Source organism: Nelumbo nucifera, chromosome 6 (genome assembly GCF_055504915.1).
Source record: "Nelumbo nucifera cultivar China Antique chromosome 6, China Antique-T2T, whole genome shotgun sequence".
Lineage (NCBI taxonomy): Eukaryota > Viridiplantae > Streptophyta > Magnoliopsida > Proteales > Nelumbonaceae > Nelumbo > Nelumbo nucifera.
Genome location: NC_142654.1, coordinates 5,403,064 through 5,431,027, shown reverse-complemented (window position 1 = coordinate 5,431,027; position 27,964 = coordinate 5,403,064). Strand labels below are relative to the sequence as shown.

At 39.3% G+C, this 27,964-nt stretch overlaps 1 protein-coding gene across 16 annotated transcripts; it reads right to left on the bottom strand.

Moving 5' to 3' along the window:
- On the bottom strand, positions 1 to 27,964 carry LOC104604414 (putative phospholipase A2 homolog 1). Of its 16 annotated transcripts, none has more exons than XM_088890496.1 (10): positions 27,568 to 27,964; positions 27,429 to 27,468; positions 27,200 to 27,319; positions 21,249 to 21,404; positions 18,576 to 18,698; positions 18,426 to 18,484; positions 1,516 to 1,556; positions 1,388 to 1,401; positions 1,215 to 1,262; positions 1 to 369 (listed from the first exon to the last, which is right to left on the bottom strand). In XM_088890496.1, exons 1-10 carry the CDS (start codon positions 27,655 to 27,657, stop codon positions 359 to 361), a joined length of 702 nt encoding a protein of 233 aa, XP_088746622.1. In that variant the 5' UTR covers positions 27,658 to 27,964; the 3' UTR covers positions 1 to 358. The 16 variants fall into 16 exon arrangements, 11 of the variants coding, with proteins under 11 accessions (XP_088746622.1, XP_088746624.1, XP_088746625.1 ...); XM_088890498.1 differs by having other exon boundaries at positions 18,426 to 18,489; positions 18,576 to 18,648; positions 27,568 to 27,962; XR_016077720.1 differs by lacking the exon at positions 18,426 to 18,484 and adding an exon at positions 12,108 to 12,208 and having other exon boundaries at positions 334 to 369; positions 27,568 to 27,961.

Below are 27,964 nucleotides of genomic sequence, written 5' to 3'. Positions count from 1 at the left end.
TTGGAAAAAGAGGGTTGGTTGAGTTGAGTTGAACCCATATGATATTTGTAGATTTGTCGCAATTCCCCATATAATGTCTAAATCACATCATATTGGCCAGATCAGATGGGTAACACATAAAAACTCTTCTACTGAAAGGTGACCGGGCACATTTAGGGTCTTAAGCATCAACGATGATGCCACAAGATATCGGCCATGACTTCCCCAAATCAGTTCTGCAACACTAATATTTCTAGCTTCTAATAGAACCTTCAAATTATTGATAAAAAATTATCTTCTGTTTCAAAAAACAATATGCATCGTTTCAATGGCCTCGTCCATATGAAATCATTCAGTTATATTATTTCCAGTTTCAGCATCACGAAGCACCTGTGACAAAAAAAAAAAGAGAAACAATTCTTAATATTTCAATCATGAAAAAAATGCCAATGCATATTGAATAAAAAATGTAATGTATGAAATACTCAACACCTTTTTTTATTATTAAGAAACAGTTTTGTTAAAGATTAAATAAGGATAAACAACATGGAAGAAAGCGCTCCCAAACAGAACAGACCCGGTACCAGCCACATTATCTCTGGCTAGCTTCTCAGCTAAAAAGCTGGTAGACCTCGGTATCCATCTGAACAAGTTCACTATGATGCCTAAAGTTTCATCTTGTCTCCCTGATTTTATGCCTCAAATGGCAATGGACCATGAGAATCAACCTCAATTCACCCAACAATTTGAGAATCCCCTCAACCTCAAATCCTTCGAAGCCCAAAAGATAACATCAATCTTAATCTCTGATTAATCAGTAAGAACCAAAGTCAGATATTCCTGAGGGACCCAGATTCCATAACCAACAGTAGGAAATATTTTCACATAGCCATTTTTGTCTTTTGAAAAGGTAAGGTATTGTACCACAGAGCCAATAACTCCATCATGGAGTTTATACAACAGTAGGTGCCATAAAAATGGGAATTTAAACTAAGATCCATAATAACCTGTTAACATGTATAAAAATAGTATGTGTCTAGACCAAAAAAAAAAAAGGAAAAAACACTTGGCTTATAGTTTATTACTGCATGTTAGGCAACAACCTTGACTCTACATCTTAGCAAAAAAACATTCCATATATATTTTTGCTGATCTGGCAGTTATTTTTGTTTTGAAAAACATCCCTGTGTAAATTATTTTAACCAAAAAGAGGAAAAAATATTCTGAAAATAAACCTGTATGGTTGTTCCTCTTCCATGCTGCGTGTGTTGTGCTTTCAGGACCTAAAACCAAATTGCATGTCAAACGGTCACTTTAAGCACCACTCTTTTGCAAACTATATTGAGATACAAGGTACCAAAACAACTAATATGTCTGTTATACAATTATCTCCACCATATTCAACTACCTGGTAAATATGCCCTGAAGAAGATAGCATGCAGAATTACGCAAAACAAAGACCAAGATATCAGTAAATCTATAATTTAAGCAATAATTCAACCTTCATTAGCTGCTAACAAGGATAATGCAACTGACCTTATCTTTGGATGACATTCCCAAGTCTGACCAAGTCTGACCTGAACCAAATCAAATCACAATTATGAATTTAAGTAAGATAAAAGAAGTTAAACTTAAAATACATCCATGATGCAATTCATAAGTTGATTCATGAGGGAATGGCATCCCATGTTTCAGCTCAATAATTAACAGGTTCTCCTTATTCCTTGTTTCCTTTCTCTTTTTCTTGGGGCGAGGGAATGTTTAAGTTTAACCGAAACAGAATACCTGCCGGTTGCAAGTTGCAACAAGATTTATTCAGTTAAATGAGTTACAGACTGAAGCCCAGTAACTTAAATTCTCATAATTTTAGTGCCCCCCATCAACTTTAACACATTAATATCTGAATAGCGGTAATATGATACAAGTGGACTGTTTATAAATACAAATCCAATTGCATTGATAAGCAGGATATCAATATTTTTCTTCTTTTCTAATTTAAAGAATTGCAATATCAGAACTGAATTTCTAATACAAGGAAAACAAATAAACAAAATAAGCATTATTTTTAGATAGATTGAATGAAAAAGATGTATAGTAGACTATGAATTAACTAATGAAAGTGTGGAAAAAGCATACATTGATAGGAACCGAGAACTTTGGCTCTTCGGTGTTGGATGGCCAACCATGGAGAGGCGAAAGTGCCACGTGCCAAGGAACAATTGGATGAGTTCGCTAAGGACGCGCAATGATGGCCAACTAAGGGGGTGTTCTGTACTGTGGTTGGGAAAAGTGTGGTGTGTTTTGGAACAAACCACCTCACCATGGTGTGTTTCAGAACCATGGTTCTAGAACACACCAGGTGTTCTGTAGACTGTGGTGTGGTGTGTTCTGGAACACACCACTACAAGAGAAGTGTTCTGTACCGTGGTGTGTTTTTAAAAGGCAATGATTCTGTGTATCACATGTAAAAGATAATTTCAATACAATGAGAAGAAATAGGAAATATGAAATCATTCTTCCACTATGAATAGGGTCATTTCTGTTGAGATCTGATGTCTGCATTTAGTCATCTAGAATATTTGATGCACCTTTCTACCCTCTTGAATAAAGGAATTGGTAAAACCATGGATGATGTCATAAGCACATGGGATCTACTGTAGATCAAATTTATCTTGCATGTTTTATTTATTATTAATTTCTTCAAGCAAAGTGTCTACTACAAATATTATTATATACAAAGTATGTATGTGGGCGGATGGGTGGGTGTGCAGGTGAGCTTGGGCCAAGTATATCTTACATTAGTGTGTTTCTCTCTGTGTTGTTAAGGCAAGCTCCACTGGAGCTTAGTGTCATTTGGCTGTTTCATATGATTTTCTGATACAGATCTAATTCAAAATCGGATGTGACCAAATCTATGCTATGCAATAAGCCTGTAAATCTCCACAACAGATCGTTTTCTCTTCTGGCTTCTTGTTATATTTTTGCATGTTGTCAGGTACGATCCCTATCAACCTGCAAAATTCTTGTTTCAGGAAATAGTATTCATACCTTTGACCAGTTTGAACTTCTTTCATTTATGGCCTAGTATTTTTCTATACTGAAACATTGATTTTTGAATTATTTCTTGCTTCCTAGTATCTTTTTCTTCAATTCTAGTTCTAAGCACTTAAAATTTAGACAGTTTCATTTATTGGAGGCCCCATCAATCAGCACCATGGATTAGATCTCACAGTACAATTCAATCCTACACATCAAACTCTTAGTTTTCAAATGCTAACAAGCTGATTTTCTTGAACTCCTGAGTTTCAGGGTTTAATTCTTGAACCCTAGACTCCTATGCATCTCAAATTTTTTGAGAAAAAGTTAGGTAATTGTATTAATGAGTATAACTGTAAACATATCAGCTGCCAGTCCACAAAACGCTCCATGTACAGCCGAAAACTATACAGAAAAGCCAACAAAAAACTGGTCTCTCCGGAATAAATACAAGAGACCCCCAACTAAATCAAGTAAACAAAAAACCCAGATCAAAATACTGATGATGAGGGATATGCTTAAAAGAGTCCTTGGATGACAGCCAGGAATATATAGTAGCCATTGCCCGAACCACCAACTCATCTAAGGAACACCTTTGACCTTCAAAAATCCTACTATTTCTTTCTTTCCACAGGACCCAACACACCACATGAGGGATCATACACCACGACACCTTACCCCTGTTGTTTAGGCTTTCCAAGAGAAAAGCAAGTCAGCTAGAGATTTGGGAAAGCATCGCCTGGCATTTAACAGGGAGCAGAAATGGCTGAACAGAAAATGAGCAACCTTACAATGAACAAATAAGTGATCCACAGATTCATCTTCCTCACTGCACATCACACATCTTATGGAGGGCAGCACCAGACCCCTCCTACTCAGCTGCTCCTTAGAAAGGCATTTACCATGAACTGCTGTCCAGATTAAGAAGGAGACTTTAGTAGGAATGTGAGGGAGCCAAGTCTCTTTCCATGGAAAAGCCTGAGATGAACCAGCACTCAGCTTCAAATAAAAGGACTTCACCAAGAAAATCACATCCCTAGCCCACTTCCAAATTCTGGAATCTTGCTGATTTGGATTCAGTTAATAATCCTGAATTAGTTGGAGCAGCTCTAGCAGATCTGAGACTTCCCAGTCATTGAGATGCCTCCTAAACTTTGGACACCAGTATCCTGAATTTCCACGCCACTCAAACTGATCTGCCGCCATCACATCCCTATCTTCTGCTATAAGGAATAGTGAAGGGAAAGTCTCCATTAGAGAAGAACTATTGCACCAAGTGTCTCGCCAGAACCTAATCCTGTTGCCATCCCCTAATTTTTGCCTTACCCCTTGGACAAAATGAGGACAAACCTTCTCAATTACTTTCCAAACTGAGCAGCCAGCAGAAGTGGGTGCAGGTCCAGGATCCCATCCATAGTTTCTAGTTCCAAACTTTTCCACAATTAGCTGCCTCCAGAGAGCTCAGGGGTTAGAATTGAAGAGCCAAAGCCATCTACCTAGGAGAGCAGTATTCACCTGCATGAAGCTTCTCACTCCTAAACCCCCTTCTGAAACAGGTTTGCAAATGATTTCCCACTTAACCTGGTGAATCTTCTGCTCACCATCCTTCCCACACCAGAGGAAATTCCTTTATAATTTTTCCAGCCAGCCTTTCAGCCACCTGTGCTGGGATTGGAAACAATGATAAAAAGTGAATAGGCAGATTAGCTAGAATACTTTTCAACAGAGTAATCTTAGCTCCCTTGGACAAATACCTGGACTCCCAACCCCCCAACTTCTTCTCTAGTCTTTCAATCACCGGGTCCCAAATGGACTTGGAGTGACATTTTGCTCCAACTGGAAGGCCCAGGAACCTAAAAGGGAGCTTTCCCACTTTACAACTGAGCGACACAGCAAGTTCCTGGATGTTGTTGACCTCCCCAACTGAGAAAATTTCACTTTTCTGGAAATTCACCCGTAGTCCTGAAATCACCTCAAACCACACCAGAATCATCCGAAGATATAGAGTATCATCTGCATACTGCAATAAAGGGACCTCTGTCCTGTTCCTTCCTCTGCCACTCTAAAACCTTCCAAACAGCCTTCAGCCGCAGCTGTTTTGGTCACTCTAGCTAGTGCCTCCACCACACAAATAAACAGCAGGGGAGAAAGGATCTCCCTGTCGAAGACCCCTCGAACTTCTAAAAAAGCTAGAAGATGACCCATTCACAAGTATATAAAATTTAGCAGTAGATATGCACATTCTGACCCAATTCCTCCATTTCTGGCCAAAGTTCATTTTCCGCAACACCGAGTCGAGAAACCTCCAGTTTACATGATCATATGCCTTTTCTAAATCAATTTTGCACACCACCCCATTACTGCCACTCCTTAACTTCGAGTCTACCAGCTCATTAGCAACTAGAACACCTTCTAATAATAGTCGATCAGGCACGAATGCCCCCTGCACACCTGAAATGATCTCGGGAAGTACCTTCCTCATTCTATTAGCAAGGGTTTTCACCAGAACTTTGTAGAAACCTCCTAGGCTCCTACCAAACTTATGGGTCTATAATCAGAGAGACGAATAGGGTTCTGAACCTTTAGAATCAAAGTTATAAACGTAGCATTTAAGTTACGCTCCAAGGAGGCTCTGTCATGGAATTCTGACAAAGCCTTCATCACATCTAGCTTCAGGAAACTCCAACATTTTTTGAAGAACAGCATTGTGAAACCATCATGTCCAGGGGTCTTCTCTCCCTCTAGGCTTGTGATAACCCCCCAAACTCCCTCTTCTGAGAAAGGTTACTCTAAGTCATCTATATGAATATTGAGAAAGGTTACTCTAAGTCATCTATATGAATATTGGAAATGGCTTCAAAAAGGCTCCCATTCAAACCTGGACGGACTGGCCACACTTATATAAATTCTTGAAGAATTTCACCACCTCCTTCTTAATAGAGGCTTCATCCTCAATAAGCCTGTCCCCCACCTGCAGCTTCTTCAAAGTATTTTCCCTTCTTCGGCAATTTGCAACTGCATGGAAATACTTTGTATTCCTGTCCTCCGTCTTCAGCCAAGAGATTTTAGCCCGTTGTCTCCATTTAATCTCTTCCTGGTAAGCTACTTTATCAAAACACATTTTGGCCTCATTCCTAGCTACCTTCTCTTCTTCAGATAGGTTCACAAGCTCCTCTTTTCTATCCAGCTCTTCAATGGTGCTTAACAACTCTCCTTTCTTTAATTCTACTGCCTTAAAACTGTTTTTCTTCCAGTCTAGGATTTTCTCTTCCAACAGCTGTAGCTTCTTAGCTAGGATATGATCATATGAGATCCTGAACCTTCTACCTCAAAGGACAGCCACCGATCCTTCAACATTGCTTCAAAACCAGCCTCCTGAAACCAAAGATGTTCAAACCGAAACGGACCCGGCTTCCTCCTCAGGCCCTCCCTCCTAAGAAGAATAGGCCTATGATCAGACACAGGCCTTGGTAGGGCTTCCTGAAACAGGTTAGGAAACCTTTCTTCCCACTCTGTTGACACCAGAAATCTGTCAAACTGAACTAAAGTAGGATCACCCTGGTTATTAGTCCAGGTGAACTTGCTCCAGACAACGGCAAGTCCACTAGACCATGCCTGTGAACAAACTCACCAAAAGATCTCATCCCCGTAGTCCTTCTCACACCTCTATTTTTCTCCTGTGGAAATCTGATAATATTAAAATCTCCGCCTATATACACCAAGGAATATTATCTCTACTCCTTAATCCTGCCCAACTCCTAGAAGAGGTGTCAACTGGACAGATTTGGTCCAACCCAATCCAGTCCAATGTGAGTTCACTTATAAATGGACTGGACCCAATCCAGTCCAAATCCAATACAAACCGAATCCAATCCAATCCATTAAAATGTAAATGGATTGGACTGGATCCAATCCAAACCGAATGAAATATCAAAAAATATATAAAAGCACTTTTAGCATTGAAAAATCACTTTTGTAAAAGTACTTTGATAAAAATATTTTCATAAAAGTGCTTTTACAAAAGTACTTTATTGAAAGTACTTCAGACAAGTGCTTTTGTAAAAGCACTTTCCGAAAAGTACTTCCATAGACTTTTATAAAAGTACTTTTGTAGAAGTGTTTTTATAAAAGTACTTTTGTAGAAGTGTTTTTGTAAAAGTACTTTCGTAAAAGTACTTTTTATAAAAAAAACTTTTGTGAAAGTACTTTTTATAAAAGTACTTTCGTAAGTGCTTTCATAAAAGTACCTTTTTAAAAGTGCTTTCGTAAAATTTTTCATAAAAGTGATTTTCTAAAAGTGCTTTTATAAAAGTGCTTTCGTAAAAGTACTTCCGTAAGTTTTTTTTGTAAAAGTGATTTCATAGAAGTGCTTTCGTGTAAAGGTACTTTTATAAAAGTGCTTTCATAAAGCTTTTATTAAAGTGATTTTGTAAAATTGCTTTTATAAAACTACTACAAAAGTGCTTTCATAAAAGTACTTTTGTAAAAATGCTTTTGTAAAAGTATTTTTAGAAGTGTTTTCGTAAAAATACTTCTAATAAAATTACTTTTATAAAAGTGCTTTTATAAAAATGTTTTCATCAAAGTGCTTTCGTAAAAGTACTTTCATAAAAGTGATTTTATTTTGTTTTCAGTTTTGGTTGATTCCAAATTGGACAAGGATTTGGCCTTATGATTGGATTATTGGAAATTTGGTTTAGGTCCAATTCAAACCAATAAGAATACAGACCAATTTATTTTGGATTGGCCCAATCCAATAATTATAATGGACCGTCCAAATCCGATTTGATAAGGCTTGGATCGGATTGGATCCAAACCAAAACCGGTCAATTGACACTCCTACCTAGAAGGCCTGCCTTTCAGCGTCATCATTAGGATCATAAATCCCTGTGTTTATCCCCTTGAAATCTCCTGCCCCTACAACTTCAATGGAAACCAAGTAATTTCCAACCATAGAATCACTAACAGTGACAGTGCTAGAATTCCAGACTACCAGAACTCCCCCTACCGTTCTTGAAGCGTCCATCCTACTCAATTTAGTTTCCTGAATCAGGATGACATCTGGTTTGTGTGCCTTAATTACTGAACAGATGACGACCCTTCTCCGACCTAAGCCCATGCCTCAAACATTCCATGACAAAATTTTCATCACAACAAATACAAGCCAATCCCCCACCCTCCTTCCCCTACTTCTTGACTTACCTCCCTTTTCTCCTCCCCCTACCACCATCCTTTGTACACCCTGCCCTATCATTCAAGCCCCAAGTAAGGCGTAACAGCTCCCTTTTACCTTTCACATTCTTCTTACCTTTGGCATTTACTACACCCCTTTCCCGTAAAATCATGTGTTCAATCTCCATCAGGAAATCCTTCGTCTGTTTCTCGAGACCAGCCATCGAGACCCCAATGAACTCTCCAAACTTCAAATATTTGGATAACACCCAGCTTGATAGAAGTTCTCCTTCAACCAAGTTTTGAGTCCGCTGCCGCAAGATCCCCTCCTCTAACTCGGAGCCCTTTGAAAGTTCCCCTTCCTCTAGCAATGTTACCTCTCCATCGCCTGGTCTCAACGGAGTTTTAGATTCCAACAAGGCCAGACTATGCAAAGTCTCTCTCCCCTCTCTTTTTTCCAACCTCTCTTGCGATGACGGTTCCACAGCCTGCAATGGAGACACGTCTTCCCCATGCAGGCCCTCACTACTCTCCAAAGCATTCTGGATTTTACTAGGGCCCCCTCTAAATTTAGGAATGCCATCAGATCTAGCTTCCCCCAAGTCTTCGTCAGTCGACGAGTCTTCTACCTCCACCATCACAGCTTTCCCTTTTCCCATTGCCGCTCCTGAATGGACCCCCTGAACCTTCGCCTGACCCATTCTTCCCTCGAAAAACTTGATCGCCCCTGGGTCCCTTCGGAACTTTTCGTAAAAAAACTTTGAACTCTTCTAATTCTGACATCTAGACTCAAAGTTAGGCTCTCGACTCCCCTGAATAGCTTTCCCAACAGGCCTAGAAATTGGAGGAACTTGGGCCCCGGATTTTTGTCGGTCTTCCCCTCTCTCTTTTCCCCAAACCCACGGTCTAATCCTTTTTATGATAAGGATCCCTAGACCTCCTCTTGTGATTAGAGTTTTGGGTCTTCCAACCGACTCGTTCATCCCTACCCAATCTGCTTGTGTGACCCAACTCCAGCAAGCATTCCCCTATTAATTCTTTCAGCTCCTCTTTACTAGTCAGCCAGTAGCCTCTCTTCGACTTGTTCAAAATTTGAAACTGAGCCCCCTAACCGCATTCAGGCACAATGTTAGACGCTACGCTTCTCTTCGACTCGTTCAAAGTTTGAACCAGAGCCCCCTGGCTATAGTCAAGCACAATGTTAGATGCTACACTCCTCTCCATCGCCCGACTCCCTTTCCCGTTTGGTACAATCAACGGTTCCCTAGTCATCTTCTGCAAATTGCCCAACATTCGACCCTCTTGAGAATCACCCGTGGAATGTCCGGTTGAAAATAACCCCACCAGCACCCCTTTCTCTACCACCCCAAGGTCTCTTCTGTATAACTTTCAATCACCTCATCCCTTGTAATGCTCTTCGCCGATTTGTGTAATTCCGTAACCGGCCTCATTGAAGGTTCCAGTTATGGCCAGATGTGTGCAATATACACCACTTCTCCCACTCTAACTTCCATCATCGTCGGAATCTCTCCCCTCCACGCCACCTGCATTCTCACCCATTCACAGGTCGCCAACTCATCCATGGAGTCATTTGTGGCTAGAAAGTCCCCATAGAAATCCCCAATCACAGAAATAACTTCCAGACTCCACAAGATCAGTGGAAGGCCATATATACAGACCCAAATCTTTTGATAGAGATCGCCCTTTCCTGAAGGCCGTTTGAAGTGCATCCAACACAAGCACACCATCTGTCAAGAAGCAGCTTATTCTCCCCCAAGCACCACGGTATGACACTAAGTACCGCCTCCACTCCCTTCTCCAAGGAAGTTATGAACAAAAACATTCCATTCACAAGTTTTTTAACCTTCACCTCCCCTAAGGCACCCCAAGCTTCCTAAGGCCACCTCTCCACTACTGCAAGGTCATGTACCTTTGTCACAAGCCTACCAACAAGGCGGCCCTCTAGGAATTTCTTTCAAAGATTTGCGCCCTTCTTCGACGTCCCAATGAAGAACCCATCATTCCTGAAAAACCTGGCTTCACCTTCTACCGGCCATGCTCTGGATTCAGCCACTTCTTTGAATGAAACCCCTTTCCTGGTCTTAGGGTCTCTGTCACCTAACCATGGCGGTCTCCTCATCTCTCCCCGTCACTGGTCTTTCCTAAAATACAGGACTACACTGATCAGGAATTCCTATGCATCTCCAAATCCCCACAAGTCTAAGCCCTTGCTACTATCACTGATATATACCTATTCCTAAAGTTTCTCAAGTCCACTTAATTTCACATTTCTCATAAAATAATGTTCAAAACTCTAGTCCATTCTCTCTTTGCATGTTTAATTGTTGACCCACTTAAGTTATTCTCAATGTTACTTTTCTATTTACATAATTGATTCTCATGGTTACTAGTTACTTTCTGATTTATCTCCTGTGCAACTTGTTGGAGAACTTTAAGTGGCAAATATATACATATCAAATGGCCTCTTATTATATTAAAATGTACTTGCTAGTCCTTTATAACAGTTGAAAGAAAAATATTTAGATGCAATTTAGTTGCTATCTAGAAACTATTTGTTTTGCCACTGATGTAGCTTCAAGGTTATCTAAAACTGAAAGTACTCTGACTTTCTTTATCTGCTTTTGGTTTAGTGTTTGGGAGTTGGGGCAAGATAACGGAGCTCCAGTTGGAAGTTGCCCCTTGCTTGTATCATTTACTTACTATGGTTTCCATACATTTCATGTGGTTACTGGTTAGTATCAATTTCCTTTGCCATTTTTAGTTATTTTGCTCTTACCACTGATCATATAGCTGAGGATAAATTTGATAAACCTCTGAGGTAGACTGTATAAGATTGTCAGCCTTCAATCATCTTAGTGTTGCATGTGGCCATGACATGACACTGCATTCAAATTTCCAGTTTGGAGATATTTGGGGTAAATGTGAATATCTAATTATTCTAAGCATCTAACATTTTGTTTTTGTTGTCAGAAAATATGGTAACAATCTAATAAAGGCCATTACCCAATGTTGATCCCATCTATCTGGGATCTTTGTAGTGGCAGACTGGATATGGTGCTAGCATTCGGTAATTTTTTGCACAAAGTAGCCACTCTGCTCAAGTAGGCAATCACAGCTATGTTATTGCAGCTAACTGTTCTACATCTTGTGATTGCAATCCCGGTATGCTTCAGATCTTTATGTTATCATCAATTGGAACCCTTATGCCTCCTTTTTGTATGGTTCGTGGTAGCTATGTACAGGTTCTCAGGTTCTCATTGTAAAACTGGATTTCAATGTCAGAGTGATTGTAAATTTTTTGGAGAAGTAGGGAAGTAATAGCCATTTCAATGTCAGAGTGATTATGACCGGACTTTAGTCTTTATTATTATTAGGTATTTAGAGCTGTATTGAGAATTAGATTCTATATTTTAGTGTCCTAGTGTGTTTATCTTAGTGTTAAAGCAGTGTGGTTTGTTCCCCAGTTAAAACTGGATTCCATAAAGGGATATCTAACCCCTATATTGATGGTATAAATTTATTATAATTGAACTTTTAGAAGAATTTACCTGCAGGCAAGAGTATTTTCTTTCTTTCTTCATTATTGTCTCCATATTCTAGACTATTTCTTTTATTTTTGTCTCTTGCTTGTATATCTGATTTTTTTCTAGTCTAATGTTTACTCTCTGTTCTCAGATCTAAATCTCTTTCTCTCATAATTCAGAATTTCAGATCCTTGATTCCCCTTCTTTAGCATCAAGTACACTGTAATAGGAATTTTCTCCCTTGTGATCTCACAAAGCAAGTGCTGAAACTGGGCAAGCTGAACCCAAGTTGATCACCTTTTAATTAAGCTCATCACAATTCTAGTCCCAATAAAGTTTATAAGCACAAGACAAGATGGGCAGAGCTTCCCTAACCTTAAGCTATTATGTGGAATGGAAATATAGGTAGATCTCCATTCTCCAGATGATGGAATTTGTTTGAGTTTGCAACATTACTCTCTCCTTATGTTTGTCTCCTGCAAATTGGAACAGACTAAAGATGTTAATGAGATTTAATTTAAACTTAATGCCAATACAAAGTTCTTTCATGCTTTAGCAAATGGCAGAAAAAGGAAGAATTCGATTTCTTCTCTAGTAATGGGGGAAGGGGGGGGGGGGGGGGGGGACTGAAATAACAAATAAAGAAGAAATTGCTAAAACCTTTGCTGATAATTTCATATCAATATTTGGTAGGCCAATCATAGAGAGATGGGGTTTGGGAGGTTTGGAATGAGAGAGCTTGGAAGGGAATCAAGTGGAAGCCTTGGAGAAGAGGTTTGAGAAGTAAAGGAAGCCATCTTCTCTATGGGCAGATCTAAGGCTCCTGGGCCTGATGGATTCACGATGGCATTCTATCAAGATTGTTGGGAGATAATTAAGGAAGATCTGGCAAAAGTGTTCAAGGAATTCCATAGAAGGGGAGTAGACCTGTTCATGGGCCGGGCCGGCTTATAGGCCCGCGGGCTTAAATTCGGGCCAAAAAGCCCGGCCCGCAATAAATTCGAGCCGGGCTCGGGTTTTGTCAAAATAGCCCGGCCCGACCTAATATTAAACTTAAAATGAGTTATGTGATTATGTCCATTTGAATAAACTTTTTGATTTAATAATGTAAAATTGTGTTTTAAAATATAAAAGAAAGGGAAAAAATACCATCTTGTAGGCCCATTGTTCATTTAAATAGAAAAAAAAATACTATCTGAATTTTTAATTCTAATTTGAATAGGAAAAATTGTTTTTTTTTTTCAATTAGGTCGGGCTTCGGGCCCAAGTTATAGGCCCGTTGGTCAGGCCGAGCTCGGGCTCGGGTCTAGTATATTTTCATTAGTGACAAGTGAAAGCCCGGCCCAAGCCCGGCCCGGCCCGGCCCATGAACAGGTCTAAAGGGGAGTAATCAGCCAAGGGATGAATTCAACTTTCTTAGCTTTGATCCCAAAAAAGCAGGGTACCACACAGCCAGGAGACTTTAGACCTATAATGAGAAGGTGTGGTTTCGGGAATTTATGGTGTAAGTGGATCAAAGGATGCATGCAAACAAGTCACTATTCTATTCTAGTGAATGGAATTGCAATTGATTTCATAGAAGGGAAAAGAGGCCTTATACAGGGAAATACACTCTTCTCTCCATTTCTATTTACGTTGGTAGCTGAGGTCTTGAGCAATCTAATTTAAAAGGCTAACTCTATGCAACTGATCAAAGGTTGGTTAGTTGGGAGAGATAGAATATTGGTCAAACATCTGTAATTCACAGATGATACCCTGATTTTCTGTGCATGGGATAGTAGTGAAGATGTGGAAAACCTTAAATTAGTTGTGAATGTTTGAGAGGATTTCCAACTTGAGAATCAATTGGTCAAAGAGTCTAGTGGCAGGCATAAACCTGGAAGAGAATGAGCTGAGAAATTTGGCTGCATTGTTGGGTTGTGAGATGGGAGATTGGCCTTTGTGTTATCTTGGGCTGCCCTTTGGTGGAAACCCTCATTCAGTCAGTTTTTGGAACCTAGTAGTAGAAAGGTTTGAAAAAAGATTGGCAAGTTAGAAGAGGAATTATATTTCTTTGGGAGGGAGAATCGCATTGATCAAATCCACCTTGGCAAATCTACCAGTTTACTACATGTCGGTTTTTAGAATGCCCCAAACTGTGATAAGAATTGAGAAAATTATGAGGGAATTTTTGTAGGAGCCTGGGGAAGGGAAAAAAGTTCATTTGATCAGGTGGGAGAAGGTGAAAGGTGAAGGGGGTTTGGGAATTGGAAATGTAAAATTGAAGAATGTGGCTCTGTTGAGTAAATGGCTTTGGAGGTTTCCCAAAGAAAATGAGAAATTGTGGACTAAAGTTATCTTACGTATCCATGGGCAATCAAGCAATGGCTGGGATGCGGGCTGTTTGCAGAGAGATACCTTGGTTGCACCCTGGAAGACCATCCATGATATTCTTCCTTTGTTTCTTCCCCATATAAGGTATGATTTGGCTTTGGGTCAGAATATCAGATTCTGGGAGGACATCTGGTTTGGGGACTCCCCCTTATCAGAGGTCTTCCCTTCCCTCTTTGCTCTTTCCAGACTCAAAGATAAACCTATTAGTGAATTTATCAGCTCTTCCTCTTCCTCTTCAAGCTTGACTTGGAACTTGGGTTTTACTCGAAAACTAAGAGAGTCTGAAATTTCTAGTGTTTCTACCTTGGTTGATTTGTTGATTCAATAGTTTTGGGGGAGAATGCATCAGACTCCAGAGTCTGGGCCCTCAATCAGTTAGGTTCCTTTTCTTGCAAATCCTTCTTGAACTCTCTTATTGCCACCTCCTCCTATCCTTCTTTCCCTGTTAAGGAGATCTGGTCTTGGCCTATCCCCCCTAAAGTTAGTGCTTTCTGTTGAGAAGTTTACCATGGTTCCATAAATACTTGTGACTTGCTTCAGAGAAAAAGACCGAAGTGGTGCTTGTCCCCAAGCAGGTGCTCCTTATGTAAGCTAAATGGTGAGACTGCTTTTCACCTCTTTATTTCCTGTCCTTTTGCTAACTTTATTTAGGAGTGGTTTTCCTCTCTGTTTGGCTGCAGCTGGAATCCTCCTGCTAATCTGGAAGATCTTTTCAGCTCCAACATATTCAGGTGCTCTAAAAGGAGAGGCAAAGTGATGGGAAAGTACACTAGAGCAGCAGTGGCTTGGACAATCTAGGAGGAAAGAAATCTGAGGATATTTGATGATAAGGAAAGAGGTAGAGAAGCTGTGATTGAAGTGATAGCTATAAGGGTGGCACATTGGGTGAAAACTTTGAAAATATTTCCAGATTTTAAGATGGAAGACTTCTTCAGATCATGGGGAACAATTGCAAACATTGCCTCTAGAAGACCTATTGTAACTGAAATTTGGTCTCCTCCGGATGTTGGGTGGAAGAAACTAAACTTTGATGGTAGCTGTTTGAGAAACCCTGGCCCATCGAGAATTGGTGGGGTAATAAGGGAGGAGAATGGAAACATAATTGCCATGTTCTCAGCCCCTGTCCAGCATGGTGACATAGTGAGTTCAGAACTGAAGGCAGTAGTATTTGGTGTTAAAAAAGCTAAAGAGCTGGGGATTAACAGGCTGATTATTGAAGGGGATTCAAAAGTTGTTGTAAACTGGCCGAAAAATGAGGAAGGAGCAATTTGGAGATTAAGAAATGAATTCAGGCATTTTAAGCAGGCTCCTAAAGATATGGAAATTCACATAAAATGGATTAGGAGATCAGCTAATAGCATAGCTGATGGTCTAGCTAAGCAAGGAGTTCAAAGGCAATCTATGTTCTGGGCAATTTTATAGCTAGTGGGAGTTCTTTTGGGTACTGAGGGGCTTGTCTATATCTTAATTCTTAAGAATCTATTTGTTGGGTTAGCTTGGTCTGTATTGTACTTGGTGGGGTTTCTGTGGACTTTTTGTCTACACACAACTTCTTGTTGTACAAATTCCTTTAATTTAATAAAATGAATCTTTTCTGTGTTGCTGATAAAAAAAATGAGATTTAATTTGAACTTACTACTTCTTTTAGCTAATACAAGCTCTCATCAATGGGTCCAAGCTTGGGTTGAACTTGATCCAAGTTGGACCTTAGCCTATGTAAGCAGTAATAGACATAACTATGCTGAACAAAAGTACACGCAATTCAAAAAGTACATGCCTTGCTTAGAGCAAGGCACTGGAAGTCTAGATGTAGAAGGCTTTAAGTTGGGGTTCAGAATGAGCCTAGTCTTTCACCCTCACCTCCACTCCACCCCCTTAAAACCTCAGCTTGGGAAATGAAATGATATTTAGAGTGAAGGAAATTATTTTCTAGAAAGAGGAGCAAGTTGTGAAATAAACATTTCTACAAGATGTTTCCTGCATGTCAAACACAAGGAAAATGCCATTCTCCATGGAAACCAATGTGTAGAGTTATGTTTTCCATCCAACCAAGCAAAGTGACTATTGATCTACTTTAACACGATCAATAATTCAAGGAAACAGTGCAAGTTAGCATGAACCACTTGGTGGGTTTTTCTTAATGGAAGCATAGAATATGAAATCAAACATTTCCTGTTTCACTTTGAAATGATTAACTATTACATAATAGAATCCTTGAAACAAGGTAAATACCCTGTATTTACAAGACCTGGTCTTTCACCTTCAATCTAAGTACTTGCATGTCAAAACTCCAATGATGAGAATGGTCTTAAACGTTCAAAGTTTGCTTCAGAGTTCTTGGAATGCTAAAGCAGCAGCCAAGCAAAGTTGAAATATCATGAATTCATGAAGGAAATGGGCCATCCTCCAAGGACCTGTCTCAAAATTTGTTGCCCAACCAATCACTATTCTAGAATCCCCTTCACTAGCAGCGAACTATAGAGCAGAAGTTTAGCAAATCTGAGGCCCTCAAGGAGGGCTTGCATTTAAGCTTCAGAAGCATCCCTAGCAGTGACGGCACTACTAAAAGCCCAGATCAGAAATCCATCAGCTCTCAAGTCTCAAGATACCCCCCCCCTTCCAGCCTTAGCATCCCTAGAGTTTCTCAGAGTTCCACCAAACTGCAAAATGAAAACAGTGGGAGGTCTAGGGGATAAGGACTTAAGGAGAGAGAGGGCTAAAGAATTAAGGGGGAGGACTTTAAGATTTTTGTCCATATCACTGTAGCTGATTCCAGAGAACATTTTATCTGAAAGCACCAAAGAGTTTAACAAAGAAAGGATATTCTTTTCAGATCAGCCAAGGATGAACTTTAACTTTCAAAAATTACTCTATTTCATTCTTCCCATATGCCCCACATCACTACATGAACTGCCTTCCAGTAGTGAGGTAATTTCCTTAACATATTAAACAGGAGCCTTCCCCTCAATCCTAGCTTCCTTCCTTTCCACTGATTAGATTATAGATTTCCTTAACATGGATATGGGTACAGGTATCCTGTTTAATATGTTATACAGTGCTTTTTTTATCTAGTTTTTGAAGCTTAGTTCATTTTTTAATTCGTACATCTTTCCAGGTCATTATTGTATAGTATGATTTTTTCATAAGTTGTATAGTATGATTTAAAAAAAAAAAATAGAATTTTACATATTTAAAATGGGTAACACTACTAAGTATACAATAAAGTGTTCATGCAGTATCCATTATTGTATCATGTCCAACATGGGTACATTGCCATGTAAAAGAGGTATCTGGTATTATAGACTTACTGGTAATATACACAAGAAGAGAAGACAAGATGTAATATAAGCTAAAAGCCTAAAATACACAACTTGTCAAGCCAAAAATACTCAATTATTTTGACACTCAAAACTTCCACCAAGTAAACGTACTGGAACCCAACCACCACCAGGTAAACTTGCTTCAGATCATCTAAACCACAGAGCAGTTTTCATTTCTCATTTTTTATTGGTTTTGGATTCCTCTCTTTCTTGTTTGGATTCTCAATCAAGAATTGAAGTTTCAAGAGGCTCGTGATTTTATTTTGAAACCATGATTAGCATTTAGATGCCCCATTAATCCAAGCCAAATCCTAAACTGGACTATGATAGGCTTACATGGGAAGCTCTAATAACTTTTTTAAAATGTTAATCTTTTCATGTCTTACATTGCCAAATCATAAAATAATGTACCAATCCTAATTCCTTCATCCTCTCATCACCAATCACCAAAGACCAATCACCAACATGATTGATTCCACAAAATCCATATGCATCATTGTATCTATTAAGATAGACCTAGCTTTTGTTTGTCTTCACCTTCATTCTTTTTTCTACTTTGTAATTAATTTGTTGTTGCTTGTTTCTACTTGTTTCCTGTAATTTGCTGGACTACTCGACTCTCTACTCTGGAGTGGATAAACATACATGTATATATAAATAATGATATGCTTTGGCTAGTGTTACTATTGTATCGTTATTCATCTCTTCCTCTCCAGTTAAAAATCAAAAGCAAGTTAAAATACATGTATATATACTAGTCTCTTTATTTTATAGCAGAGCAAGTACGTATGTATATGGAATTGATGAGGGAAGGGCATCTGATCATCAGCTGGACACAACCATTTGATGTGAGTAGTGATTAATGCAAATGTAGATCATTCTCAAACACATATGGAAGCCCAAAAATGCAGATCTACTAGAAACCCCAGAAAAAGCAATGGATGGGAAAAACATACGAGAAAGTATATAAAAATAAAAAAAGAATAGAAGATTTACACACCAGAACACAGTTAAGAGTTTCTTCGGTGGAAGTGGAGAAGCAACAATAAATCTTTACTACTGAACTACAAGAAATCGTAGATGAGAAAAGCAGTGGATGAGTCTCTTTCCATCCATAGATTTGGAAGAAAACAAAGAAAAAATAGCTTACCTGAAAGCCAGCAGGAAGAGGATTTCTTCAATGGAGAACAATGGCAATGAGAAGAAAGCCATTTCAACATATGCTGGTGTGAGAGAACGATGGCAATGAGAAGAAGAGACGTTTCAGCATATGCTAGTGTGAGAGAAGCACAGAATCACAGTGAGAGAAGCATCGAATCGCAAAGAGGTGTGGCTCGTCCCAGAACACAACATTTTGACATGACTGGAATGACGAGGGGTTTTCCGTTCCAGAACCAAGCATAGCTCGTTTTAGAACAAGCCACACCCCCAAACGAACATGTTTTGCCATGGCTCGTTCCAGAACAGGCTGAAACATGACAGGACCATGTTATCGAACACCCCCTAAATAAGTTTACGATTGAGGCTCAGTTTGGAAGGAGTATAAATACAAACATGTAGAGTACCAATATATGCAAAATAATATAAAATACAAGGTTTTGCACTCTACATATTTGCATTTGTACTCCTTTCTAAACTACCTAGAGGCGTGCGTGAGGCATGGTTCAGAACGTAAGAGGCGTAAACCCCCTTAAGGCGTAAGTCTTCCCTTTCTTTTCCTTTCCATTTTTTCTTCTTTTCTGTCTTTTTATATGAAATGTGCATGAGGTGTACGCTTCTAACACGCCTCATGAAAAAGACGTATAAGGTGTATGCCTTAGAGGTATCAGTGCCTCTGACATATGCCTCAAAGCATACACCTCCCACGCCTTTTAAAACACTGCTATGGACATGGGTTTTGCCTTCACTAGTATTCACACGTAATAAACAATAACATAAGCTTGGGACAAATGGGGAAATCAAATGAGAAGACAGCAAAGTTTATAACGTAGGTCATGACAGATCTGAATTCAAATGTTAGTTCCAATAAAATTGTACACACCCCCCTTAGTTCATGAGTAGCTAAGCAGCATGTTCTCCCTTTTATTCTAGATTCTTATTGACTATTCCAATTTCCTGGGAGAGATCACCCATGAGAGGCCTACTAGTCCATTGTTGGCGTTGTATGAGTTTTTTCTCTCAATTCCTCTTCTTAAGAAGTTGTCCCAAAAAGGAAAGAAAACAATGCATGAGGAACATAATAGAACATAGGGGAATGTTATCTTTTAAGAAGAAAACATGTTATCCAAAAGAAGGGCCATTGCTTGGTGGAATGGTAAAAAGTGAAACCTCTAGGTGAATGAATGGATAGCCAGGACCAACATTAGGAAATGAAAGCTAGGTTAGGTTTGCATACATTCCACCCATATAACTGAAATCAGATCCAAGAGAGCTAGGACTAACATTAGGAAATGGCCCTTGTACATGTTATACAAAATGTTGTTCTGAATGAATGGATATAATAAGATGTCACTTGTATAAAACCTCAATAATAACTATAAAAGGAAGAATGCAATCAGAAACGAAACAAGCTTGACTTCATTCCAGTGTTTTAAAAGCGCAAGGCACAAAAAGGTGCAGAGGTCAAAAATTAAAAAAAAAGGCCAAAAATTTCAAAAATATAAAATATATATATATATATAAACATAATATTAATGGAGAATATAAACTTAAAAAATAAATGTTTTAAAAAACCTATTATCTAAAAGTAAAATACATAAACATAACATGTAAAGCATATTCAAATGAGAATTTAAAAATAAAATCAAACATATAAAACATTTTCAAGCATGTAAAACCCATAATCTCTTTTTTTCCTCAATTGCATTACTTCAAGTAGCTAATGTGATGTAAAACATATCACATTCCTGATTCTACGAGCCGCCTTTGTGCCACGCCCTCAAGGCAAGCCCAAACAAGTCCATGTTAAGGTCTTAAATTCTTAGTTCTCACACAAAAAATAGTGATTTTATAATTTTAATTACTTTTTAAGAAGATATTTTATTAGGATGAATGAATGAATAACATTACCATATAGGGGGTTATCGGAGCATCAAATTTTCAAAAGGCACACACCTGGGCTGAGGCACAAGGCACATCAAGCGCATCAGGGTGCGCCTCTTGAAAGGGCTGCACCTAGGACCTAGTCAAGGCACATACATTATGCCTGTAGTTTGGATCAGTTGTAATAACTTGTCAGGCATGTTTCCTAGGTGAGAAGCAATCTACCATTGCCCACTTTATAGGTGCACCCCTCACATTGGACAACATGAAGATGGAGAAAAAAATATGGCAGGTTAATGTATCAAAGAATTTCTTATTAACATCAACAGCACTCATAAGAAGTGATTTTTGCAAGTTAAAGGAGCTAAGAAGGGCTAGGGGTAGACCAAAACAGAAATGGATAGATGTAGTACGAAATGATTTAAGCACCAATAATTTAACAATGGATGTGACATCAAATAGAACGGAATGGTGAAAGAGGATTCATGTAGCCGGCCCCATATGGTTGATGATGCTAGGTGATGCCGTGATGAACATTTTCATAGCAAAAAAACAAAAACAATGATAAAAAAAGCCTCAAAAAGTAAACTGTCACTTCACTATAAATCAATGGTTTGGCACAATCAGATCATGAATGACACAATGAATATATTTCTCAATCATTGCCATCATTAATGATGTGAAAGAATAGAAATAATGCAACTGACGAAGCATCAGAAACAGGTAGCATTATCTGCCTCGACCTTTATATTACCAGGTTACAATTCAAGCTTTTGATTACCAAACTGACTGAATAAGATAGCCATATCCATCCCTTGGATCATTGTAGGCATAGCAATTTCATAAGGGCACTGTCGAGAAAAGCCAATCTTCCCAGATTTCTGTACTCTTTTTATGCAACTCTTGAACTTCTCATGGCATTTCACACTCATCAGGCCTGGCAAACCCCATATCAGAATAATCAACTTCACTTGGTATAGGAAAAGGAATTTACTTTATACATAATACTGTTTAAGTTCGAGAAAGGCATTTAGATTTGGGAAAAAAAACATTAACGGTGTAACCGAAGAATTGTTGATTGCCTGTTTAAAGGAAAAATGTGATATTTCTTTGTCATTTATGATTTTCATGGTCATTAATCTGGAGACACTGATAAGAAGCTACTAATGTGAGAGCTTATTTCTCCATTTGTCACAAGAAATTTTCCAGTCAATACGGGTCTTCTCTCTGCACCTATTTTGTTTTCTTAGACTTGTAACATATGCAACCACAACTAAATATCATTAAATTAAAGGAAAAGGTGTGACCGTCTTGGTAAGACAACTTCCTACTGAGCCCTTTTTCTTGGTGGTTGGCATGTGTGTTGGGGGTGTGCAAACTTTTTTTTTTTTGATAATTGAAATGATTTTATAAAACAGCAATAGACAATAGTACAAAGTCCTCAAGGAAAGGTACAAGTTGCAACCTCTCCGAGCTAGTTAAGTACAGATTTCCAAATTAATAACAACTTACATAGAAGCACAAAAAAGATCTTCCCTAGAAACCTCCTGTTTGGCTAAAGCATCAGCCAAAGAATTAGCAGACCTACTAACCCATTTTACCTCAACTCTCATATTACTGGTTAATCACTTTACTTTTTTGATGAGATCTTTGTAGCCCCAAATGGTGGTATCCAAGTTTAGGAGCCACCTGGTTACCACCTGAGAGTCCCCTTCAACTAGGAGATGCTCCACCCCAAGCTAGTTGGCGATCTGAATTCCTTGTACTGCAGCAAGGATTTCTGCCCTTGTGGAATCCCCCACTCCCACCGGTCCTGAGAATAGGGAAATTATGTTGTTGTCCTTATTTCTCAGGATACCCCCTATACCTGAAGGCCCGGGGTTGCCTTGGCTACTTCCTTCAAAGTTCAGCTTGATGACACCTTCCAAAGGTGGAATCCATTCTGACAGAATTCTATCATTCTTTGTTGAAGTGTTAGCTATTACTAGCCAATTTCTCCACAAATCATCAAAGGAGAGGTCATCAAAGATATCCACAGTTTTCAGCCAATGGATTGCTCTTGTTAGGATACAATCCTTCATTTCATCTAACCCTCTTTCCTTCTCTAAGAAAATTCTTGCATTCCTTTCCTCCCAAAGAGTCCACAGAGTGGCTGCCCTAACACATTTCCACATGACCTTACCTCTTCTAGTGTGCCAAACAAAGACAGATGGGTTGAATAACAAGCTTAAATTAGAATGCAAAGACCACCTACCTCCAAATAAACAAAGGCTCCACCTCCATATAGTTGTAGCAAAGGAGCAGGAGATCATCAAATGGACACAGTCCTCATTCTCGGCCTTACACAAGGAACACCAATTTGGGGAAAGACAAAGCGAGGGTCTCTTTTTCTGTAAGTTTTCCAAAGTATTGATCTTTCCATAGAAGACTTTCCAACAAAATACAGCAATTTTTTGGGGAATATGTCACGCCCAGACATCTTTGACAGGGAATCCTTGGGAAAAGGGGTTAGAACTGAGGGATTTTAGAAAACAAGAGCAAGTAAAAGTACCTTTTGGGAGAGGAGTCCAAACCCTTTGATCAGAAGAAGTGGGGTCCAAGCAAACGGATTCTAGTAAATGAATTAGCTCAATAACACAATTTGACTCACCATCCCTTAACCCTCTACGAAATCCAAAGTCCTAGTTTAAAGAAAAGGGGTTTAACGGGCTCGGGAGAAAAGTTGCAATTGGCTCATGTTTGTGAAGGGAAATGGAATAGAGCAAAGGGAAACAATCTTTGAGGGGTTGAGTACCCACCCAAATATCCTCCCATAACAGAATAGCATTACCAGAACAAGCATCATACCTGATGAATCTGAGGAAGCGAGGGAGAATACCATGTATAGCCTTCCAAGGTGTAGCAAGGGTAGCTCGGCGAGATATCCCGGAATCCCAACCATTTCCTGCACAACCATGAATGCTTGCCACCACCTCATGCCATAATCTCTCTCTCTCTCTCGGGGCCATCTCCATAGCCACTTCCCAAGAAGGGCTACATTCTTCACCACTATGTTCCCTATCCCTAAACCTCCTTCTTCCTTTGGCTTGTTAACTATCTCCCATCTGATCAAGTGATCCTCCTCTCCTGGTTCCCATAGAAAGTCCCTCATTCTCTTCTCCAGTTTCTTAGCCTCCCTTGGAGGAATCCTGAATACAGAAAGGAAGTAGGTTGAAGGTTGGCAAGTGTAGTCTTAATTAAAGTCAGCCTACCCCCTATTGAAATGTAATTCTTTTTCCAAGCCGCCAAGCACTTATCAAATTTCTCCACAATAGGGGCCTAGAAACTACTTTCTTTAGGGTTGGCTCCTAAGGATAGCCCTAAGTATGTCAAAGGCCAAGAAGAAATATTGCAACTTAAGCATTCTGCAATGGATTCAATCTCCCTATTCTCCAAGTTTACTCAAGCCACACAACTTTTATCAAAATTTACCTTCAAGTTGGAGACCCTCTCAAAAGTACTTATTAAAATCTTAAGGTTCTCCACTTTGCTCAACTCAATCCCTTCACAGAAAATAACAATATCATCAGTAAACTGAAGGTGAGTTACTGGAATGCCTCTGCTCCCTATTCTCCATCCCTTTATTTGGCCCTCCTCATCTGCTTTGGAGATCATCCTACTAAAGACATCAGCAACAAGTGTAAAGAGGAAAGGGGAGAATGGATCCCCTTGTCTTAAGCCTCTATTGGCTGGAAAAAAGTCCTTAACCACCCCATTCACCAACACTGAATAACGACAAGAGTTTAAGCATCCTCTTATCCAATTACACCATTTATCCCCAAATCCACGTCTTCTCGACATCTCCAGCAAGAAATTCCAATCCACTAAGTCATAGGCTTTCTCCAAGTCCAGTTTGCAAACAAATCCTTTCATGCTCGATCTCCTTATCTCTTCCACACTCTCGTTTGCAATAAGGATCTGATTTGTAATTTGTCTATCCTGTATAAAGGCTCCTTGTGCTTGGCTAACGAGAGAGGGGAGAACTACTTTGATCCTCCTAGAGAGCACTTTTGCTAGAATCTTATAGATGCTTGTCACTAGGCTAATTGGCCGAAAATCTTTGGGGTGTCTGGCATCATTCTTTTTGGGAATTAAGGCTATAAAGGTGGCATTGATTCCAGGACACAAAATTTTTATCCTCAAATTCTATAAATACTCCAATTAAGTCTTCTTTGACTATGTCCCAACAATCCTAATAAAATGCCATTGTAAATCCGTCAGGACCCGATGCCTTAGCCCTATCCATAGAAAAAACAACTTGTTTAATTTCCTCTTCCTCAATCATTCTTTCCAGCCATCCCTTACCTGTTTGGTTCAAAGTTGGCCAATTTTCCTCCCCTACTATTAACCAATTCTTTAAGGGTCTTTGAAAGATGGATTTGAAGTGATCCACAATCCTACTGGCAATCTCCTCTTGAGAGGTTATCTCCACACCATCAACATCAAGCTTTAGTATCAAATTTTTCCTCCTCACATTAGCCAAATCATAAAAAAATTTGGTATTCCCATCCCCTTCCTTGATCCACTTATATATGGATTTTTGTCTCCAAGAGATCTCCTCCCTCAACAAAGTCTCCTCTAACTCCTTTTTCAGTTTCCTCCTCATTTCTCTGTCTTGCTCATCAATCATCCCTTGGGATTCTTTTGCATCTAACTCCTCAATCTGAACCAATAATCTAGCTTTTACCTCCTCCACTCTTCCAAATTGAATCTTATTCCATTCAACCTTTTTAATTTTTTGTGGAATCTAACCCCATCCCATTTCACTTCTCTCAACTCTTCACTCCACCATTCCTTAACCTTATAGGGTAGTGATCAGAGGTTATCCTAGGTAGGGCCTTAGCCACCAAACCTCTCCAGTGGCTCTCCCAACCCTCATTAAATAGGAATCTGTCAAACTTTGAGCAGATTGGGTTTTCTTGGAAGTTGGACCAAGTGTAGATAGCCTGTAGTAGAGGAAGTTCCCGTAACTCACAAGAATTTATGAAGTCATTGAACTTCCTCATACTAGTTGTAATGGTCTGCCTAGGATTATTTGACTCATTTGTGAATCTTATTGCATTAAAATCACCCCCCAAACACCAAGGACCTTCCCACAAACCTTGAATCCCATGAAGCTCCTCCCAAAACTCATTCCTCTCTCTGTGATTATTTGGAATATACACATTTGTTAGCACCCAAGTAAATCCATCTTCCACCATTCTGAATTTTAGGGATACAGTGAAGTTTCCTATTAGCTCCTCTACTGGTTCTTCGAAGTCCTCCCTCCACAAGGTTACTATTCCCCCCGAGGCTCCCCATGACGGAGCTGAGCACCATCTTACCCCTCTTATTTTCCATATCTCCCTGACCCACCTTCTATCCAGTTCAGCTAATTTTGTCTCCTGCAACATCACAACATCAGGTCTTTCTCTTCTAAGTAACTCCTTAATCGATCTCCTTTTTCTGGCGGTGTGCAAACATTATAGCAGGCCCCTTGACTATCTCTTCTGCTCAAGTGGAAAACCATAAACCATAGCCAAGTGAATAAACTCCTTCTAGATGGTGCCCAGCCTTAGCATTTAGCTTATATGATTCCCCTTTAAGAAATCCATATATGAAAGAATATGTTTTCTACATGCATATCAACAGTTTTTTTAATGCACATCCACAGTAAGAATCTCCTTGTTTTATCATATCCACGTTAACTATTACAACACTTTTCTAATTTAACAAATTTTAACCCAAAAATAGCTTACTTGGTGAAGAACTCGGCAAAGAGTTCAAACAACATGGTTTAGAATACATTTGCCTCCACCTTGTAGAGGTACAGATCATAGGATTAGCGTTAGCCTACAACCATATACCAACTTTGTTTATCATGAAAAAGCAAATCATTGAAGTTGTCAAAAAGGATGAGAAACTTCAGTAGAAAAGCTTGATAAAATATACATGAAATCTTTGTAAAACCCTCTTCTTTTCTCCAGTATAATCAAGGCCTAATATTTCAGACCTCTTAATGCAACGTAAGGTAATAATGTTTCGTGGACTTGTGAAAAATAACAGAATGAAAAGATAATCATTGAGGTCATAACATGGCTCGGAGGTGATGGTGACAATTTCAACTTTTGGACCAGCTAGATCTCCTAAACCCCTTACTGCAAGACTTACTTCTTCCATGCACTTAGGTTCCTGATCTTTCTTGGGTATTGCCACATTTTTTATTTATCTAGTTTAGTGCTACCATTTGTCCTAGTGAGTTTTATGGGCTTGCTGAGCCAGAAGCTTCCTAAGATAAAGCATCTAATACAAGGTTCTACATCAACAAGAAACAAGAAAGGGAAGAAAGGCATTATGTACATTATGATTGAAATGGCAGTGTTGTGTGAGATGACTGGTACTGGTAGATAGAGTCATTCAGCATGGCATACTTTGAATACACCCTTGCACAGTATTGGGGTCGCATTTCTTAATATTGCTGATCCGCTTACTCAGACTAATTCTGTAGCCATCGAGATTGGCCCAGTTTCATATTGAAATCAAATGTTCAATGTCCAAGAGGTCATGCAAGCAGGAGAAACTGAACCAGGCAGAATGTAGCTAGAAGTACAAAAATGAAAAATGCAAAATGCAAAAGATAAGACGTCAATTTCTCTGAACAAAACATAAAATGAATTAAATAGAAATTAATTTCCTCTTTGTTTTTTTTGTTACCTTTCTTCTCGACGCATTCATCGTGAGTCTTACAGCACGCATCGAGATCGTCGCACGGCTTTTCTCCAGGACAACCCGTCCACCCTACTCCACAGAACTTCCCGTATCGAATTCCGACAGCTAAAATTCAATACAAAAAGAAATAAAAAATAAAGATCGAAACCTTTCACTAATGGTGAAATCAAAACTTTAGAAAGAAACCTAAAATCAAACGAGAATAAGGGTTTACAGTTACAGTTGTCTGCTACGCAAGTTTTGCTACATTTGACCTGCCACTCAGCCCAAAAGAGACGAAAGATTAGAGCTTTCGCAGTTGGATATCGGAAGTAGAAAGCGGGAAAGCTTTAGGGATTTGAATCGAATTAAACCTGAGGGTTTGAGCACTCTACGACGACGAGGAGGACACAGGAGAATACCACGATGAAACGTGCCCTATTAATGAGGTTTCGATGCAGCATTCCTTATTCCCTTCTCGGAGCTTGAGTTGGGAGCTGGTCGACTGAAGGAGCCTCCTCCGTGTGTTTGGAGGTTTGAAATAAGTAAGACTTAACTCCTAGACGATTCGAATCAAGACGGAAATGGATGGGAAGAAGACGAACTTATGTTTACAAACGGCTGAGAGAGGAGGGATTGGAATTTGGAAAAGAAACAGAAACCTTGGCCAGTTGCGAGGTCAAGGGGTATTACGTGACTTCTGAGTCCGAGTCTGAGAGTTGTGAATTGTGATTACCGGATGGTTCTTAAATTTCCGATCAGTACTCAAAT